Genomic DNA, 20,061 nt, shown 5'->3' on the forward strand with positions numbered 1-20,061 from the left:
TTTGAACAAATGCCTGTTTCTTTCCATAGACAGCTCCCTCTGGCTCCCTTTAGAACGGGAGCACCAGGTTTTCATATTGTTTACATTCACCAGAGATCCTGGAGTTACCGGTTTTGCTTTTAGTGCATGAGAACCTACCGCATGAAAGGGCCGAATGCATGCTTGGAAAATTATTTTAGGTTTCAGTGATAGACATAAGACAAAGCAGGTTTCATCTTAGCTAGCTTGCAAACATAAACTAAAGCTGCTGGTACCGGCAGTTCACATTTTTACCTACAATCTATGTATTTACCGTATTTTCCGGACTATAAGTCGCCCTTTTTTTCATAGTTTGGCAAGGGGTGCGACTTATACTCCGCAGCGACTTATATTAGAAATAAATTGAAATAAATTCATTGTTAACCCTCCTGTTATGTTCATTTGTGAGGAACAGAGATGATGTTCCTGGGTCAATTTGATGTATGAGGTATGTTAAGAGTTAAGAGTATGTTAAGTGACTCAGAGAATCAACAAACCTTTTTTTACAGTAAGATCTTGAAGGCTAACAACACAATATTCTATTTTCCAATGATTTCACAGATTCAGAAATGCAATAAAAGTGAAAACTGTTTCTACAAATACAGGATGAAAACAGAGTATTAGTTGGCCAATGATGCTTCATGAAAAGAATAAATAAATAAGTTTGAGAAAAAATTACTGTGAAATTATTAGATAAACAGTCTGCTATGATTGTGTCATAAGGTTGTGAAAGTTAAAATGCGACTTATAGTCCAGTGCGACTTATCTGTGTTTTTTTCTACTTTATAATGCATTTTTGGGCTGGTGCGACTTATACTCCGGTGCGACTTATAGTCCGGAAAATACGGTATTGATCCAATAACCTTCCACTTATTTCAGAAGCACTAAAACTCTGCAAAAGGGAAACATTTCCTACCTTTGCATTCAGAGTCTTTCACTTTTGATCCTACCTTAGACCTGCAACTTAAAAAGAAATGTTCTTCCTGGTATAGCATTGCAAAACCGATCCATTTCAATTTTTTGCAATAAAAAAACAGTGTGCTGTGTGAAAAATATGACTGAAGATTACACATGCAACTTTGTTAAGAAATAAGCATTAAAAACCCTAACCATCTCCCCAAATTGATACTTTTTGATTGTAACATATCAAATATGGACTGAAGGACTTGAGGCAGGGTGATGGTGGATGCCTTGATCCATTGTCACAATCTCCACTGTGACAAGATTGTTGGTCACAAAGGCAATGAAGAAAGTCAGCCCACAGAGTAAATGTCAATGCCATATACTTCTAGTGCTTTTCTACCTTGCTTTTAAGGTCCAAAGCACTCTATAGTCACAGTCCCATTCACCTATGTTTAGACACATTCGCACAAAGATGCTATGTGCCAACCTGTAACCACCAGGAGCAATGTGGGGTTTAGTGTATTGCCCAAAAACACGTTGACAAATGGGCGTGGAAGGCAGGGACCAAACCTGTGGTCCCCCAAAATGTATTTTGTTGCACAAACAAAACTTAGTGTCGCAAAAAATTTGTTGGCAAGTTTTGCATGAAATGACATGCTTAGTTTACCCAAAACTCCATGCTCCATGTCGTACTCTTGTGAAATGCTATTGTTTTACTTAATACCCACAAATTACATGGCAAAATAAATGCAACATCTATCTTGATCCATGCCTTCATCTTACCCCCTTTACAGTTACTCTGAATGTACTGTTCCTTCTCCCATACCTTCTTTAGTGCAATTTTTCAATGCAATCTTTACAGCAATTTGAAAGTCATAATGAACACATTGGTCAGAATCATTGGACAAAACAGGGTCTATATGTTCAGGTCTCTTGGAAAATAAAACTGGAATTTATTCAAAGACTCCTGATGCCAAGACATCCTTGATTTGCTTTAATCTCAATTTTCAAAGCTAAGGAACAGCTGGACATTCCACAGACTGACCTTGTTAGTAACTGGAATGAGGCTCTACAACAAGGCACAGTTGTGAGGAAAACCATGGAAGAATTTGACAAAGTCATAACCTTCAGGACAAACCGCTGACTGATGCAAGTCGGCCTGAAAAAGGCAGAACTTGTGTGAACCATGTGATCATCTGAGCCTGCTCCAACTAATCAAGCCCAGCATTGGTGGCATTATCTGCCTCATCAATGAGAGCAGCAAAGGACAAAAGTAAGCATGTTTTTCCATCAACAGATACTTCTGCAGAGATGGGTGGTATTGCAAGATAGCAAAGCAAAGAGTCACTGACTTAAAAGTAGAAACAACAACTTAGAAAACACGAGTCATCTTTTTAAAAAGTTACTCCCCTAGAACAAAGGCCTCATTAAAATGTTTTAGGATCGCTAAAGACGACTCCTCCATCATCAGACCAAAATGCAACGAAAAGGGTTAATCCCTCAAAAAGGTCAGAATCAATAAATCCTTATGCATTAAAAGATAAAAAAATAAAAATAAACAGCACGTCTTATGTATGCCAGAACAACACTTTATTTAATACAAAAGTAATGAATTTATGGCACCAATGACTTTATTTCCAATGCCATGGTAACATATCGGAATCTTACAAAGCATGCTTTTCAATATTGTTAATTATTTGAATTACTTTAAAATACAATTAAACATATTTTGATGGTGAACATACACATATACAAAAAATACTTTAGTGACATTAAAAAAAAGTACACAAAGAGGTTGGAGTGCTTGTTTATTCATAGAAGGGTGGAGCTGGAAGGGTGTTCACCAATTCCTATGAACCACTTTAAATTACAAAACTGTTATACAAACACTAAGGTTGACAGCATGCATACAAAAATAGACAACTTTTCTGATCGTTCCTAGATTTCTTCATTATTGCCAAGCAGTGTATTTTTTTGTGCCTTTGCTTTAAGGAATAACTTGCTTCTAAATCTTCTCCCACCTGTCTCACAAAGGTACGATGTACATTCAATATCACTTAGGCACAGCACTTGATGTACAATTTTAATTTAATTTTGAACATTTTGAATTCACTGAAGTTGGAATGTAATATTAAATATGTAAATATGTTTAACACCCTGTACACCCATAAAACAAACTCACATGATTCATACACACACATGCATAATGAAATGCTGTGCACAACTTCAAATAATTTGAATGAGCAACAGTACACAACTCCAGCATGAAATCGAACACAAATGAAAAAAGGTGGGGGGGAGGTAACCGTGCATTTTACATGGACACAAAGTGCTTTTTCAAGTTGCTCCATCGAGCCAGACATCTTATGTTTTCCTGTGTCTGAGCCCTCATCTAAAGAAGAGAGGCGTGAGGTAAAGAGGGGCGTCAAGTCTTGGGGCTTCTGCACACCGAGAGAAGCGGAAACAGCAGGAAAAGAGAGAAAAGATGGAAAGCTGATAAAGGGAAATGAGAATTTGGTGCCTTCTGCTTCCAGCAGAAGGTATCTGGCTACCTAGGGCACAGGAGGAGGCAATACTGTAGAGGGGATTCTCAGAAGGCTAACCCAAAAAGCCCAGCGACCGATTTGTATCTTGAAGAGGAACATTCTGTGGGCACAGAATACTAGTGATTATGAGAGAAATACTGCAAGCATTAAAAAAATCTATAACGAGAAAGGCTATTGTACCTTCAGTGAACTTTGGAGGACTCGCAAGCGGTGAAGCTTGTCATTTAGCAGAGGGTCATTAACTCTGCGGACAAAGGAGCGCTTGTATTCCAGACGGTTGCCTGACCGGTGGTCAGCAGAGGAGGACAAACTGGTCTGCTCCAGAGCCCGGTACAAATCCAGCATGGAGTCCGTCTGTATCCTGCAGCTGCGGCTATGACCTGGAAGACAGAGCATGCAATCATTTACAGAACTATTGCATGTTAAATAAGGTAAAATAATTAAAAAAACATTAAGACATTTGTGTGTGGATTACTTTTAATGTCACTCAAAAAAAGAGGGGGGAAAAAACGACTACCGGTACTTTAGAGTTGTCACATATTGTCTGTTATTCACAAATAAAAAGTTTTACCCTGAAAGTTGACTTGCTAAAAGGTTCAGGTCAGAATTATGGTAAAAGATAAGATTAGGAATGTTAACGTAGCAGCGAGGGGCTGAAGTGTGACAGCTGAAATCTGTGTAATTGGTACATTTCAAGAGAATCCAAAAAGATTATTATTAAAAATCCAAATAGAACATTTTGATCCGTTTGACCCACTGTTATGTGAGCAAGAGCTCATAGACAAAACAAGTAATTTACATGCAGTTGCTAAATGTAGTTTGATGTAATTTGTAAGAAAATAACAAAGTAAGTGCACATGCAATTTTTTGCACAAAGCAACCACAGAAGGCTTTACATTCTTGGGAATAGCAGAAAAATGATACAAAAAGAATCTTAAGGATTGATAGTCAGACTGAGGAGAAACTATTTCTGCAAAAAGCCAAGTGATTATGAGTCATGATCATGTCCTAAAGGGTGAGGTCTCATGTTACTATCGAGGAGATTCTATCTGGAACCGTGGGGGAAGACCAATTGTCATGGAAGATCATTCCTTCAGCTAAGAGCTGATCAGACAGAACGTACATTTTCTTTGTTAAACGATGAATGCATTCACTTTTTACTGTCTTTCCTAGATTTAATGTTGCTGGTAGTGTGGAGCCTGTTTTGATCTGAAAACAATTATTAATTAAATTTGGGTCATAAGGATTATTTCTATGTTGTAACAATTCTTAGATATACATCATCACAAAACCCCATTTATATTCACCCTAAGACATGCTACATTTGTAAGAAACATGCCTTTGCAGGATAAACAGAAGAGCTGAGTTCAGCAATGAAAAACTAATCTAATCTGTTCTAGAAATGCTAAACAGCTTATCCTGGGTTTAACTCTTATTTGGTGTTTGGAGGGATAAAAATTTCAGAAAACAAGATACCGGTATGTTTGCAATTTAGTAATTTATTGATTTGAATGAACAGAAGCTTTTAGTTTCATGTGGAAGAACCACACAAAGCCGTATTATCCTCCCCTTCATGCGGGTCACCACAGAAAACAAATTTAACACTCTCAAGTGTTATAAATAAAGGGACCTGAAATGAACTCCGACTTTACATTGTTCTTAGATCTGTAGCAGTTTTTCCATCTATATTTGTGATGTAAGTGTTGACATTTTCAATCGTCAAATGTCTTTTGAATAATGTCACGTGGTTTGTGCTGCATATAATTTAAATGCACATGTAGTTGACAGTGCAGAATTGGCTGAAAATCTGCAGGGTGTGGGTGAAAGCCATGTGCAAAGTGTGGCAAATTAGCATTCTAATGCATCTAATGTCGGTAAGTTAGATAAGTACCAAAAAAATTGCATTTTCAATCAGGAATTCTGGTTTATACGGTATCTCCAATAACACGAAATTCCAATTCTAAAGGTTTCAGAAAAGGTTTTACAAACTTTTTTTAATTCTTAGAATGGTAAACAATGGTGTATACTTTTGTCTAGCTTCCTGGAAGGACCAAAGGGCTTTTCAGTCACAGTACCATTCACTCATTCACACAGATTCAGACACTGATGGCGGCTCCACTGCCGAACACTGGTGCCAACCTTCCACCAGAGGCAAAGTGGGTTCTTGCCCAAGGACACTTTTGACATATGGGCAGGCAAGCCAGGAATCCAACCTGCAGTCTTCTTTTCTCTTTATTATCATTAAATCTTCTTCTTCCTTTGAGTTGTCTTCATGTGCTACATTAGGTAACTCTTCTGTGGCCTCTAACCTTCATGTCACATGACTCCCATCCCCTGTTTCCATTCTCAAATAAATGCTTGTACTGCCCTCTGCTGGCTATGCATACACAATGGCCCGGATGAGGTTGTCAGTTTTAGTATTTTGGTAGAAGGAATGTTAATCCCAGACCCTTTGGTTGTTTGTCATGCTTTGTGTGTCTCCTGTTTGGAGATTGTGATTCTTACAGGAAGTGTCAGACTGAAAATAGTGAAGCAGCCTCTTAAAAAGGAGGACAAGAAGAGAGAAACCCTCAGGCAGGGCAAAAAAAAAAATCCTTTAACATTAACATAAGCTGAAAGGATTTCTCCACCTAAACAGCACCATGGCATCTCAGCTGAGGAAAACACTGAGCCAAAAAAAGAAAGACTAAGCGTTCATGCCTGTGTGGGAGTGAGAGAACCTAGACATTAAATCTGATCAAAGGCAATTGACCTGCTTTATTTAATAACACTTGAAAATATTCAACTTTTGATTGTTTTTCTTTTGCCTGCATCTCCCTTTTACAGTTGTTGATAAAAACCCAATTTTTATTTTCCTTACGCATTGCACTTTGGGAGGATAATTCGACATCTGTTAAACAAGATTTAATGTTTAACATTTGGAGGGTAGATTATTGACCTGCAATAAAAATCTATCAGAACACTCTGAGATTAGATTTGAGGGCTTTCATGTGCTCCGACTTGAGTAGAGTTTCATTAGTTTGGATTGATTCTCAACTCAGGGCTGCTACATTCACTCTGATTAGAATGATATGAGTGCTATTACATTTTTGTGTTGCTTGTCTGTTCAGACGAAGCTTTCTTTACTGTGTGATTTGCATCTTACCGACACACATGCAGACATTTCATGTACATTTGATAGTTTTGTAGTCTGATTACCAACTCCACCAATTCATTTCTTGAAGCGTTTAAACTTTTTCACATATAATAAAAGCTTTATAAGATATTCAACTGTTTTTTCTGACTTTGCTATCTGTAGTTAAAGTATAAGCATATAGTATATATAGTATATAGCAAATAAGTGATGAGAAGCATCAGTTTCTAATCCTTTACTTTGTCTCTTTAGTTCATGCTAGACACTGGACACTAAAAAAGTCCCCTTTGCTTGTTTATTTTTAGAGATACAGATCATAAAGATATAAAAAAGAAATAAAATAAAAAGATTGACTATGTGGTTTTGTTTTCACGTTTTATTTAGCAATTTTTCTAAATAAATCCCGACAAAAACCTATATTTTATTTTGTAGAAACAAAATCAAGCTCTCAAAATCGTACTCTATTTTCTTTATGGGACATTTGATCTGGAGACTCAATTCTCTGTGGACCTAGGATGATTCTGCACCCTGCCTCTGCCCTGTAACAGCTGCAATAGCCCCCTGAATGGGCTGAAGTAAATAATTAATAATGGGTAGGTAATGGATTATTTATGCTCATACAATCCATGTCAAAGGGACGGCTATATTAAAAGGATAATGAGAGTTTGGGGGAATTGTACCCATGGATCTAGTTATAGCAGTCACCTCGGGTCAGGGTAGTGATGGATCAGTCAATAATTCTGAGGAGCTATTTTAGAACCAGCAGTTTTCCCTCTGATAATAAACATGTATTTTGCAATGAAAAAATGGCATGTATTTCTGCTAAAATATTGTTTACAAATTCTATGTTTCTACTAAAATATTATTTATAAATTCTAGTGTTTTAGATATGCTGTCATTTTACTGTTGAGGCTCCATATAATAGAATTCATGTAAAACAGAATGTGATGGTCCAGAGAGTCTGACCTGTGTTTCTGTCTGGGTCCAGTGGGTATTGCCTGGGTTCTCTCTGGTCTGACGCAGCAGTAGCAGCCAGAATAGCATGAAGTCCACTGTCTCTCGGAAGTGTGAAGCTGCGAGGTTTCCCTCCCGCATCTGAATCAATGCTGTCCCTGAAAGGCAGCGGTAGGGCTCGGTATTGCTCCTGCAACAGGCTACGCTGAGCAGGCAAAGTAGACTGCCTACGGTACTCCATCTCCAGCTGGTCTCTGTCCTCAGATCGAAGGGACTCTTCCACAGGAAATGCTTGGAGGTAGTGCATCCTCGAGTTGCTCTCCATCTGTTCCTGCCATGAATTTCGGTGGCTGCTAGTCTTCTGGCCGGGGGAAGCACCATTGTTGCTGCTGCTGCTTTCCGGAGGCTCAGGGTGGAACTCTTCATGAGAGGACTGAAAAGTGTCAGAGGAGGAGAGATGGCCACGTTTTGGCTCCAAATAGGGACTCACCTAAGTCAAAAGAAAGATTGCTGAATGTAAAAGGGAAATAGTTTGATAACACAGGTATCATCTGCTGTATTTTTTACATGAGCCAAAAATAAAACTGACTGAGGAAGCTCTGGGAAAGGTGTCATATGGTGGTGGCGGGCTGTCCTGTTTGGATCTTTGGGGCATCTCGATGTCTTCATGATCACTCTCGCTCCAGTAATCTAACATAAAAAAGAAGATTAGTGTATCATCTCTTCAGGCAAAAACAAATCCTTTTAAATTGTAGACTCATTAAACTAAAGACTGCAATATGTACAGTATGTATGTAGATGTCAAAATGTTCCTCTTGAGGATAGGTGTGAGGCATTTGAAGATGCTATTAAATGCAACTAAATTATCTGGAGGTGTTGTGGTTTATTTATTCATACTGTTTGGAATATGCCAAAGCAAAGGGAAAAAAAAGAACATATTTTGGCAGCTGAAATAAATCCCATGAATGAGTGACATGAAATAAACAGACATTTTACTTAAATAAAAATTGAGTGATTTCTTGACAATTTCCAAATCATTGCATAAATAAAAATTGAATTGGTGTAATTTTCCAAAATTATTTAAATTTGTTTTTTAATTATTTACCCCCTTTTTTAAAATAATTTTCCATTTCTATTTTCTTTTTTTTATTTATTCAGGTTGAAAAAAAATAGTTTATAGAAATACTTCTTGAAGGAAGACCGAGGCCAGATGCTGACATACATTAACCAGTAAACCTTTGGTTAAAAGGTTAAAAGTTCATCAGTCTTCTGAAATTTTCCTGTCAACAACAATACTATCTGATGCAAAGTCTGAAGTCTTGTGATGTGACTGACGTTAAAAGTCAGTAAGCCAGCAACGTTAAATCTGTTTTTATAAATGTGAGCTTTAGCACAAACTTTGGGCCAAGTCACTTTTCAACAATAAAAAGTTATTAATCAAACGTAATGCCTTGTATTTTTCCCAACAGAAATACAATCATGGGGATTTAATTTTGATGAATGTTAATGTTTTAATATTTGTGACATTGAAATATTAAAAAAGCCATCGACTGAGTGACCCTCACAAAAGTTTTATGCTTTATAAAAACACTATTTACAGCGTGTTTGTGTGTGAGGTGCCAGACAAAACCTTTAAAAACGAAGTATCATGCTTTCAAGTTCTCTCTATGTTGCAAAAAAACCAACCAAAAAAGTCCCCATCAGCCGCAATCATAATTCAATTCAATTGCGCATATATTTGTTTCAAATTGTTTCTTGCAGTCTTCCATAAAAAAGACCTGTTTTTCGTGATTATGCCTTTTTCTATTTCTTTTTATTGATTATTTTGAAGGTTAAAAAAGACTCTTATGACCACTGTGCTCCTAAGATGAACAGACACTTTATGTTAAGTGGCTATCCTGTTTAAATCCTGTAAAATGTGTTTGTATATCCTCACAATTTATCTTTCGATAAATGCAGGTTGTTTTTTTTGTGTATTTTGATGTATTTTTTTGTGTGACTTTTATTGTGTGGGTGATCTGTTACATCTAAGCGTTTCTTTCTTTCTTTCCTTTTTTCTTATTTCTGAATAACAGTTTTTAAGTGCATGAGAAGTGAGGACACCTGCAGCTCTCTCACTTGTAGGTATTATCTACGTGAGAGAGCTAATATCGCTTCATGGTACAGAATTACTGTTGTAGAGTCTTGACATTGGTATAAAAGCATGTGAAAATTCAGGGAAAGAAAACTCTTTTTTTCTTCCAGTGTTTCTTATGTAACACCTTCTCAGCCTGTTCTGCTGATGAATTTCAGCAGTTGTTGACCCATAACAAGAAGATATTTTTGCAGCTTCGTCACTAGAGGAGTTAATCTCACCCTGCTCTTGGCTCATGTTCTCCTGTTCAGAGTAGTTAGCCACTGCCATACTGAGGCGACTCAGCCACCTGTGGGGGAGAACAAAAACTTGTGACGCACAGCAGCAAAGCAGCCAATCCAATGAGTTGTGCTTGCATCTGTGTGCATTTCTTGGGCTGACCAATCCCCTTTAGTTCTCTGTTTTATAGAGTGGGTGGTGTAGCAGGGGCAGTCAGGCTGTGAACAGGAGTGGGGGGAAAGCAGGACAGTTTGGCTGTGAAAGCCTGGTAAACTCACCGAGACATGTCATCCACATTTTCTGCAGCAAAGTAGAAGGTCTTTATCTTCGGGTGGCAAGCCTTGAAAGCACTGAAAGAGAAGGGGTGTTAGAGAAAGGGTGTTATCTTATGTGAGAATGGGAACATAGACAGATGAAGTTCATATATTTGTAATAAAATATTGCCCGTTGAAATCTTTAAAACAAGTACTGTAGCTTCTAAAATGATATTTGGTAAAATGTTTGGCACAAGATTCGTTTTTTTTGCTTTGCTTTAAGGAAAAACACACCAGTACATAGTTTCATATAAATGAAGCAAAATAAGTAAAAAAAACATTGCTCACTATTTCCGTCTGCATTCAGTCGCACGATCAATCTTAAATTCTGGGAGGCTGACAAAGCCCTCTGCCTTCTCATCCTAAAACAAGAAAAGGTGAAATCAGATCAGACTTGAGTGAAGACTTTACCTTTTCTTTTAAGGAAATCTTTGTATTCACCTCCTCGTTCATGTACCAGTACAGGCACGTGTCTTTTAGGATGAACCAGTACTTTTTCCACTTCTGTGAAAAATAGGTTTTAGCATCTTTCTTTTTCCACAGCCAGCCCTGACAGTCACCCTGACCCAGGTCCCTGCATGAAATCCGCCTTTTGCTAATTAAGGACATGGGACTTCCAGCTGTAGGGGCTGAAGCAAAGCAGTGGGTCAGTAAACGCTCCATGTGCTAGAAAGTATTTTAAGTACGGTACATACTAAAGTGAAATGTACCGAAACCATTTTTTGTACCTTTGTTTTTTTTCTTAGACCTCGAAAGCAACGAGGAACGTTCAAACACCTGCAAACAGAGTGAGCAATTACAGCAGCTTCTGAGAAATGCACTTCTATGTTTTCTCACATTTAAGTGACTAACGTGATATAGAGATGCAGATTCAGAGCTGGACGTGGATAGGGCGACTTCCATCTGAAGGGCAGGAACAAGTGTGTAATGGGTCGGGCTGCTTCTTCGCTCACTCTTCCTCCTGTTCTGACTCAGGCTGCGGCTCAGCAGAAAGTTTTCTCCGGATGGTTTGTCTTCACTGGCAAAGCGCAGCAGGAAATTCTCTGCATTAACACAAAGGGCTAAATTTAGCACTAATTATACTGACCTTGCATTAAGGAACAGTTAGCAATTGATTATTTTTTCACAATAATTAATGCTTTGATATAAAAATTAATCGATACTTGTAAAGATCAGTTCATCCACTAATTCAAAAAAAGAAGCTGCTATGTTTGCCCTTTAATAAAGCAGCAATTTTCCCCTGCTTTTCTTTGTTTACAAAAGAAAAGAGAAACAAATATATTTTTTATCTGTAAATTTCTAGTCTACCATATTTAGTACCTTTTAGTTCATTTTGTAACAGGTTCATATATGGCTCAAATCAACAAGTCTGTTGGAAAAAAGTCAAGTTTCTAACAGTCAGTCCTTTCTCAATTAATATATTGTTAGAAAAACAAAATATGTGTTATATGTTTACTGCTATGTTCTTCTACTCTTTCTTTCAATGACAATCATGATTCAGTTTTCAAAATGGGTGTGGACATTTGAAATGCCCCTTTAAGAGGAGAATTCTGTTGGTATTGATTCAGAGTACATATCATCACCATAACCAAAAACTAACCAGTAGTGCAGTGCCCACTGCCAATGTGATAGGAGTTCATCAGCAGAGCAATAAAACAAGATGCACATGTTCAGAATAACATTTGAAAAACTGTTATTGCTCCGCTAGGAAAACATAAAATAAAACAGGGCAGAAGAACTTTGTGTGGATACAGTAAGAAAACAAGTAAATACAATTCTCATTATTACTAAATACATGTCCTACATTAAAGTTTAACATGAAGTTTAACATGAAGCTTTCATGCAGATGCAAAAAAATGCAATTGGAAAAATATTGGATTTGTGATCTAAAAATATGCTGGGCAGGCCACAAGCTCCATTTCGATGCATCCATTTGTAGATGATCAGATCCATGTACGTCTTTGTTTTCATCGTCTGAGCTGTGGCTCAAAACTGTACAGCTGGGTAGATCCAATATTGCTCCTTATTTTTGTTGCACTGGTAATGTTAGGTTGGGATTGAGTGGGCTGTAAGCTAACGTGAGAGCATGTAAGTAGATAGCTCAACTGTGGGTGATGGGAAGGGGGAACAGGATTGTTCTGTGCCAATGGTCCCGCCCACAACTCAGAGATGAATTTCTAATTAACTCCTGCCGCTCTGCAGAAGCTGTGTCCTAAAAAACAACACTGTTTTTTTAATATTTTGGCAAAAAAAAAGTGTAATTACAATGAAAAAGTCCACTGGAAATGCTTTTGGATCAAAATATGATCAGAGTAGGTCTGTAAAGTATGCCATAACCTGAATTTAATCTGAAAAATCTGTGGATTCTGGTGTTTTTAAAGGCACTCAGGGAAAAATGTAAAACCTACAAAATAGAAAGTGGTTTCTACGTGTGCTGCCTCTTGTAGATAAATATAGCAATGTCAGTTATTCTGAAAAGCTCAAGGAGCAACCATCATCCCTAGAGGAAACAAACACATCACTCGAGTCTTTCTCCAAACTGAATTTACAGCCACGACGTCTCCTCCCTCTGCATTCACCACCAAGCTCAACAGTCACCAATGAAATGTGAGGATCTCAGGAAAATATATTGATACAGTTGCCAAAGCAACAGTGTACTTTTTATATCCCCACAAAGAAAGCTGAAAGCACAAGGAGAGAAAGATGAAGGGGAAAGGAGGCAGCGATAGATTATGAAAGTATGGAGGAGATAGAAGCAGGAGATGATATCCAGCATGTTATTAGTTTTGACAGGCCAGCTCATGCTTCTGCATCTTGGCTCGAAGTTCTGAGAAGGTGAGGATATTATGAGATATCCACCCCCTCACCCCAGCTCCTTCCGTCCTTCCCTGGCTCCTTATCCATCTTCTTGTCTCCCACTAACTCCCACTCACCCCTCCTGCTCTCTCTCCTCAGCTTCGCCAGGTCTTCGTTGTCTCCCACCCAGTTGTATTCCAATGGCATTGAGATGGGCCTTAGCCTGCCTGAAGCAAGGAGGCACAGGGTACGTCAATACTTCAGCGCTGCCCACGTGTGCTCAAAAATGCAGGCACAAACATCAAACGGCATCAGACGTCTCAAAAACAGCTGAAAATAAACTCGCAAGAAATGCTTTGGTTTCATGACTGCAGCCATGCGTTTTTGGCTAGGGCAGAGGCTTTACCATAAGTGGGAGTGCTCCCCCTTTGGACTGATGATGCTTCTTGGTTTTGGTCGTACTCATAGCAGTAAAGTATAGCATCCTCCTCCACCAGGGGAAATTGTCGCCGACACTCCTGATCCAGGTAGGAGTTTGGTGACTCAGAACCCTCTGCAGCACGGACATCCGATCCAGGATCTTCATCTGGAAGATTTCCCTTGTCATCTCTTTGGTGATAAAAAAAAAAAACAGGACATCAATCAGAAAAATGCAAAGATAGCCAACGGAATTGGGCCAATGTGAAGAAGCAAGAAAAAAAAAATAACTCACAAATTATAAGAAATGCTTTCCATATCTTAATGCTGTTTGACTAAAATGGTAGTTGTGAATTTCACTAAATTCTACTTTCAAAGAATAAATATTTCGTAAAGCTTTATGGCAGGGATTCCAAAACTAAAGAAATAAACTAGGTTCTGCTGATGCTCATAAAAAGTTCCTTGTACTTATAGATGTTGCTTCAAATTATTCTACAGTCTACAGTCATTTGTTTATCAAAGTGGAGGATTGGGAACAACAGTAACACAGCCATTAAATACCAAAGCAGGGTATGCAGATAATGAGGATTGTAGAGTGCAAGTGTGGCTAACTTTCTGCTGTCAATCCCAAAGCACCCTCGTTTGGCTTTTACATGAGCTCAAGGACTCCTGCTTCTTTTGTAAAACTTGATGCCAACTCAGAGATACCGAATGTTGCAGTTCCTCAAACAACCACTAGATTCTGGCTGCCAAAAGGGAGCAACTTCACATTGATTTGCATGTTAAAAGTTAACTTTCATGTCCAAAATAAGAGCAATTAAGGTCTGGTTTCAAATATTAATTCAATGCTTATTGCTTTATTTTGTATTCCTGACAGCTGTTGGGGGAGTTATATGTCTTGCTGGTTTAATTAAAGCTTTCATTTTTGCGCTATAAGGAGCATCTTTTTTTTAATTAACAAGTGTTTGAAACGATGAGTGACTTAGCAAAACTTTCCATTTCATTGTCCCGCCCAATCAGCCATTTTTGGAACAAGTTCAGTTAAACTTTGGTCATTGTGCTATTAACCTCTGCAGGCCTCATTGTTGCTATTTAGACTCTTATAGGTGAAGTGAGATAATTAGTTCATTATATGTCTGTGGTGGAGATATTCATAAAACAGGTTTCTAGGACTGAATGACTGCATCCAATACATAAATCCCCAATTGCAGGACAAAGGATGCAGTGGTGAAAACACACTGCTACTGGACTCTGGAACTGATAGATGACTCACAGATCTGGCAGTGGGATGGACAGACTGGGTTTTCCAGTTGCCAGGACGACTGTAACTGCCTGACTGCATTTTGCAAAGTGTGAAGTTTGATGGAAAGGAGGTCATGGTGTGGAGTTGTTTTTCTGCTGCTGAGTTTCAGTGAAAAGAACTTAGAATGCTTTTAAATCTTTGGGTGATTGCATGTTTCTAACTTTGTGGTATCAGTTTTCGGTCCTGAGTGCATTTATTTTCTAACCACAAGTATACCAATCTAGTTGAGGTAAAATTTCCAAAACATGTCAATTTCAGAAATGGTCTTCTTTAACAAACTCTAAATAATGAAGATCAGAAATTTCTTCTTTTTATTTTATTTTTTTAAGGAAAAGGCTTGGCTCAGTGCACAGGTTCACATTTTTTTGATGGGATTGAGAATCGTGTCCCGAATCTGTGCTCCAGTTAGAATATCAACACTAGGAACGTGTGGTCAGGTGATATAAATGCAATTATTTTGATGATTCTAATTATTTTTGATATTTTTTATACTCAAAATGTCAGTATTTGTGGATTTCCTGTTTAATTATTGGCTGCGAGGTGAGGCAGCACCAAGCTCTGCCTCATGGCAGAACCCCATGCAAACTGGGTTGAGCATGTGCTTTCAGCTACTCAGTCTATAAAACCAGAAATGTTTTTACATTTTGTTAATTACATGTTCTCACTTTCTCTTTAACATGCAATATATTTCTCGTTTGTCTGTTGTTAAAGCCGCACTGAAAAAATATTGTCCTTGTCCGATCTGTCGCCTTTGTGTCTCATATTTGCTTTTTATGTTTCTCACTGTGAGCATATTTCATGTATTTTAAATGACTGTCTATTGTACATGTATATTTTCTATTAATGTATTTAATTCATGCTTCACACTTTTTAGGTTGATTTTAACACCTGTCCGGGGACTACAGATGAAAAATAGCCTTTGGGCTAATTCTGGCGCATTGCAGCCATGCTTTTAATGTGCGCTGTCCCTGTTAAATAAACGAATAAATAAATTAGGTAAGGTAGGAGGTTATGGAGGGCGCTCCTGAGCTAATGTTTGTTCCTCCATGGTTGCTAATAAAGTTCTATAAGGAGTCCGTTATTTATTTATTTATTTTGCTTTGACTCACGGCAGAAACACGTTCTTATCACAAACTGTTTTTGTATTTTGCACTCAAAAGGGTTTGTATTTTGTCTGAACATACAATGGTCAATAAAGATTTAAGAAAAAGACAACAAAATGGCGAATGTAGTCTCAGCTCCAAAGGTGTTTTAGAATTGGTTTTTCTGTCAACACATGAAGACCAAAGCTGGTGCTTCAAAGCGTCAAGCAAAAATGTCAAAATGCTTCTAAAACTAAAAGAAGGAGGAAGTTACATGAAAGTGACGAAGATTTTTGTCCAAAAGGTGAGGCTTTTAACTTCATTTACAAGTTGTCAGTGTCTCACCAGTCACCTATAACTCACCGCACCATTAGAGTGCACCATCAAACAGGGAGCAACTGTAGATACAATTTTAAATTACTTTTCAATGTTTTCTTACTTTCCTATTAAACTAGTCAACACTATGTTTTAAAAAGGACATTCTGCTTGATGCGGATGTATCCTCATTCATAAGGATGCAAATAAAAAAAAGGTAATGTACTTCCAGATGAGCTGAACTGTTTAGTTAATGTGAATTTGTGTTTATGTGAGATTGAGTTCACCTGGGAGTGTAGGGGTCAGCTGGAGGAGGAGGGATGTAGAGGTCCTGCAGGGCACAACTACTTCTCCTAGATGGAGTGCTTAAAGTACTGGTGGGCGTCGCAACACTGCTGCTGGGACTCTGAGGGAAGATGGGCTGCGTGTGAGCGCATGCGAGGGCATGTGTGACAGACAGAGAGACAGGCAGACAGAGAGAAAAGGCAGAGAAACAGTTACAAGGACTGACATGAGGAAAAATTGGACTTCACAACAGATGACTCAGTTGGTAATCGTTGGTTCTGGTCATACTGTGAAATGAGCAGGGAGTGTTTGCAATGCTGCACTTCTAACTCGTGCACTTGGAGAGATCCAGAGCATAAATGGTAATTTTTGACTTATATCTCTTGGTTTTTACCACCACAACCCAACTGGCCCCTTATAAAAATACGGAACAATTAAACTAAGGTGAATGTTAATTCTAAAATTTCTATGCAGCTACTTTGCAATATATATATATATATATATATATATATATATATATATATATATATATATATATATATATATATATATATATATATATATATATAGCATATATTGTATGCTGCATCCTTCAGGACTCATGTAGAACTTCATCTACTTCTAGGTTCCAAAAACAGAACAGATTTATGTCTTTTTCCCCTGTTGATTTGCCCTAAAAACTGCCAGCAGTGAAAACTCATTTAGGTGAGTAGAAATGTAAGGCAGTGAAAGGGGGGGAGCAAGGCTGAGCTTCAGAGCCTCAGGGGGGGGCAAAACATCTTCCCTGGAAGGGGACTCAAATTACCCATTACAACTTTAAAACTGGTCCACCCATTGTGGACGGATTTAGCACGGGCTTCTGTAACGGCGTAAACTGGTTTGGCTGAAGTAGGACAACAGATGCCATTAAAGGATGACATGCTGACATTGGAATGAACAAGGCTGAAGCATTTAGCAAAACAGAAGGGGGTAAAAATAGTGTTAAATAAGTGTAAATTTTAACTACTTGTAATTTGAAAAAATAGATTTAGTTAGAAATTTTGAAAAGTTTGCCTTCTGATTTATGTTCCAGTTAAGCTGAAGATCTAGTATTGGTTTTCTTGGTGCCTGATTTCATGCAATAGTAAATTTTGAATATAAACAGGGACACAAGAAGAAACGCACATAAACAACATAAATAACAACAGGAAAACAAGCAATCCTAAAGTACTGGGCAGACCTGCAGAGCTAATGGTTTCCATCTCATGTTTTTGAGCAGAGCTGGGGTGGATGTGAGCGTGCTCTGTGGGCGTTTTTTGAGTGTTAAGGTGACACCAGCAGGGTCCCCTCGCAGCAGATTCACCAGGTTCTTCAGCTGCCAGCCCACCTGACAAAGAAAAGACAGTGTCAAAAATTTCTTCTCACACCTCCACACTGCAGAAATGAATATTCTGATATTTCAGCGCTAATGAGTAGTTTGTGAAGAGACTTATTTGTATGAAAAAATATGATTCAACTCATTATGACCAGCAAAGTCCAGCCAATTCCTCATCTTTTAGGTTAAGACGTCAACTGAGGTCAGAAGATTCGAATCAAAGCTCATGTCTTGTTGTGGTAAAGACTGCATGTTTCTAGCAGCAGACTGCCTAGTAGTAAGTCATCTTTAGCCCAGTTTTAATAATGCAGTATTTGGCAAAAAAAAAAAAGCTTCCCATCTGCTGCTGAACTAAATGTGCCAGGTTTGGGGAGAAAGAAATCTTGTCTCCTACTTTGTTAAAGGCTGGGAATTTGAGTGCAACTCATGCTTCTGTTCAAAGCTGCTGAATAGCTGCACAGAAAAGGGTTTTTTGTATTTTGAAATGTATGAGGAAAAATATAAAAAATTAAAATAAATTACAACTAACTTTTATAATGTTTGTTCATTTTTTTTATGTAATAAGGTGTAATTTGTTTCATAAAATCATGCTAAAACATATTTTTCTCTACTTTAAGTTTTTCAGTGTTTCTTTTTTATTCGTGTCCCTTCAGGGCTCTCTTTAAATTCACGTTTAAGAAAGTGTTGATTTGCATTTAGTGTTTTTGTTGCTGTTTTAAACGTGTTCTATTGGCCTCAAATCTGAGAGCTGATCAGTCTCCCTGAAGTGATTCATTCCTGACACACAGTCAAAAGTAACAGGTCATATAGATTATATGCTTTTTTGTGTTTGGTTGGTTTAACCTGTCAGCAGTCATGCTTGTGTCAACTTCTAATGGTGAAATCCAGAGAGCTTTGGTCTTTGTTTTAAAGCTGGACTACTTCCAGCTGCCTTCATTAGAAATCCCTAAACTACTAAAAACATTCCTTCTTTTCTCTTTTTTTAGTTCCTTAGTGACCTTTTTTTTAAAGTTTATTCTTCAGCTTCTCAGTCTTGGCAACTTTTTTTTGTTCCTTTTTTGTGCAGCGACCTAAACAAATATTTAATTGCTGCTTCAATGAGTTATTTGGTTTCCTTAAAGAAATTCAAACACATGGGAAGTATTTCCTCACCTGAGAGTCAGACACAATCAAATTGACGGATTCTAAGCAGATTATAGTTGTTATTCATGGCAGTGCAGTTTTGGATCATCAAATGCATCAGTGTGCTCACATCCAGCATTGCCTACTTTAACTGCCAAACTCCTTCAGCTTTCACTCGCTCGGCATGAACCGGAGCAGGTCATCTTTCGTGATCCAACATCTCTCTGAGAACGTTTCCCCCTGCCATAGCATTGGCTAAAACACCAGTAAACCATTTCACTTTTTTTTACCTTGACTTAACCTCAATATCAGGGTGTCAAAAAACAAAAATGCTTCAACTGAGAAATGTAAAAGAATGTATGCGTTAAAGTGTGCCATGTCATAAATATTGAATTAAAGTTAGTGCATTCTGACTGCAGAGAATTTTCCAGCTAAATCAAACTGGCAAAAATCAAGAAAGGACCACTAAACTCTGTCCAGACCAAAAATGTGACTTTTCATAGCAGCAGAGCACACATAATTTAATATCTCAGTCCAATTAAATGTTCTTGTCAAGAGTGACCAAAATAGAAAAGTCCTAAAATAAGCGGAATGGAGTTGTTTTTCACATCATGAGTCAGACCTGCGCCTCTCCTGCTTTAATGCCAAAATGTCTGCTGTGAAAGCAGTCTGTTATTTGGGCTGGTTTGCACTCTGGTTGAAACTGTGGAAGCCTAAGATTAATGAGACATCACCAAACTCCCAAGGTAAAATAAGATGAATGAGCAGCAACACCAACAGTTTGAGCTCAGGATAGAAACTTTATATCATACTAAGATGTTTTTCATAGGATTTCACTCTGGCTACCACAAATAAAACCCAAGAAAAAGTCAAACCCATAACGAATTCAGCCCCTTCAGAATTCCTCAAAACAAACGAAAACTTCAATTAAATTCAGTTCTGCTCCTGAACCCTTTGGAAGTAGCCTTTGGCGTCTCTGTCTCAAAAAGTGAAACTGCTGTAATTAAGTGCATTTTTATTTTAACTTGTGTGTTATTGCAGTTGAAACACAAAAGTCAGAGTATTTTTTTAGCTTAAATTAAATAATGGCTTTTTATGTAGCTGTACCAAGAGGCATGCTTTACCAGCTGCCAGTTTGAATAAGGTAACAATAGCACAGAAATAAC

The 20,061-nt window shown here is 37.9% G+C and overlaps 1 protein-coding gene across 3 annotated transcripts in view; it reads right to left on the bottom strand.

The window, feature by feature from the left end:
* Positions 1–2,489: 2,489 nt before the first annotated feature.
* LOC101167472 (connector enhancer of kinase suppressor of ras 2) overlaps positions 2,490–20,061 on the bottom strand; it is a 32,744-nt gene continuing 15,172 nt past the window's right edge. For 2 of the 3 annotated variants that reach the window (XM_011483601.2, XM_011483599.2), the window contains exons 9-22: positions 17,639–17,785; positions 16,422–16,555; positions 13,424–13,626; positions 13,155–13,244; positions 11,074–11,264; positions 10,950–10,998; positions 10,663–10,850; positions 10,510–10,583; positions 10,186–10,257; positions 9,910–9,977; positions 8,144–8,244; positions 7,567–8,044; positions 3,648–3,847; positions 2,490–3,567 (exon numbers count right to left, since the gene is read on the bottom strand). In XM_011483601.2, the coding sequence (XP_011481903.1) occupies positions 3,520–3,567; positions 3,648–3,847; positions 7,567–8,044; positions 8,144–8,244; positions 9,910–9,977; positions 10,186–10,257; positions 10,510–10,583; positions 10,663–10,850; positions 10,950–10,998; positions 11,074–11,264; positions 13,155–13,244; positions 13,424–13,626; positions 16,422–16,555; positions 17,639–17,785 (2,043 nt within the window). In that variant the 3' untranslated portion in view covers positions 2,490–3,519. The remainder of the gene's footprint in view (positions 3,568–3,647; positions 3,848–7,566; positions 8,045–8,143; positions 8,245–9,909; positions 9,978–10,185; positions 10,258–10,509; positions 10,584–10,662; positions 10,851–10,949; positions 10,999–11,073; positions 11,265–13,154; positions 13,245–13,423; positions 13,627–16,421; positions 16,556–17,638; positions 17,786–20,061) is intronic. The other variant, XM_011483600.2, reaches the window with a different exon arrangement.

Source organism: Oryzias latipes, chromosome 14 (assembly GCF_002234675.1).
Source record: "Oryzias latipes chromosome 14, ASM223467v1".
Taxonomy (NCBI): domain Eukaryota; kingdom Metazoa; phylum Chordata; class Actinopteri; order Beloniformes; family Adrianichthyidae; genus Oryzias; species Oryzias latipes.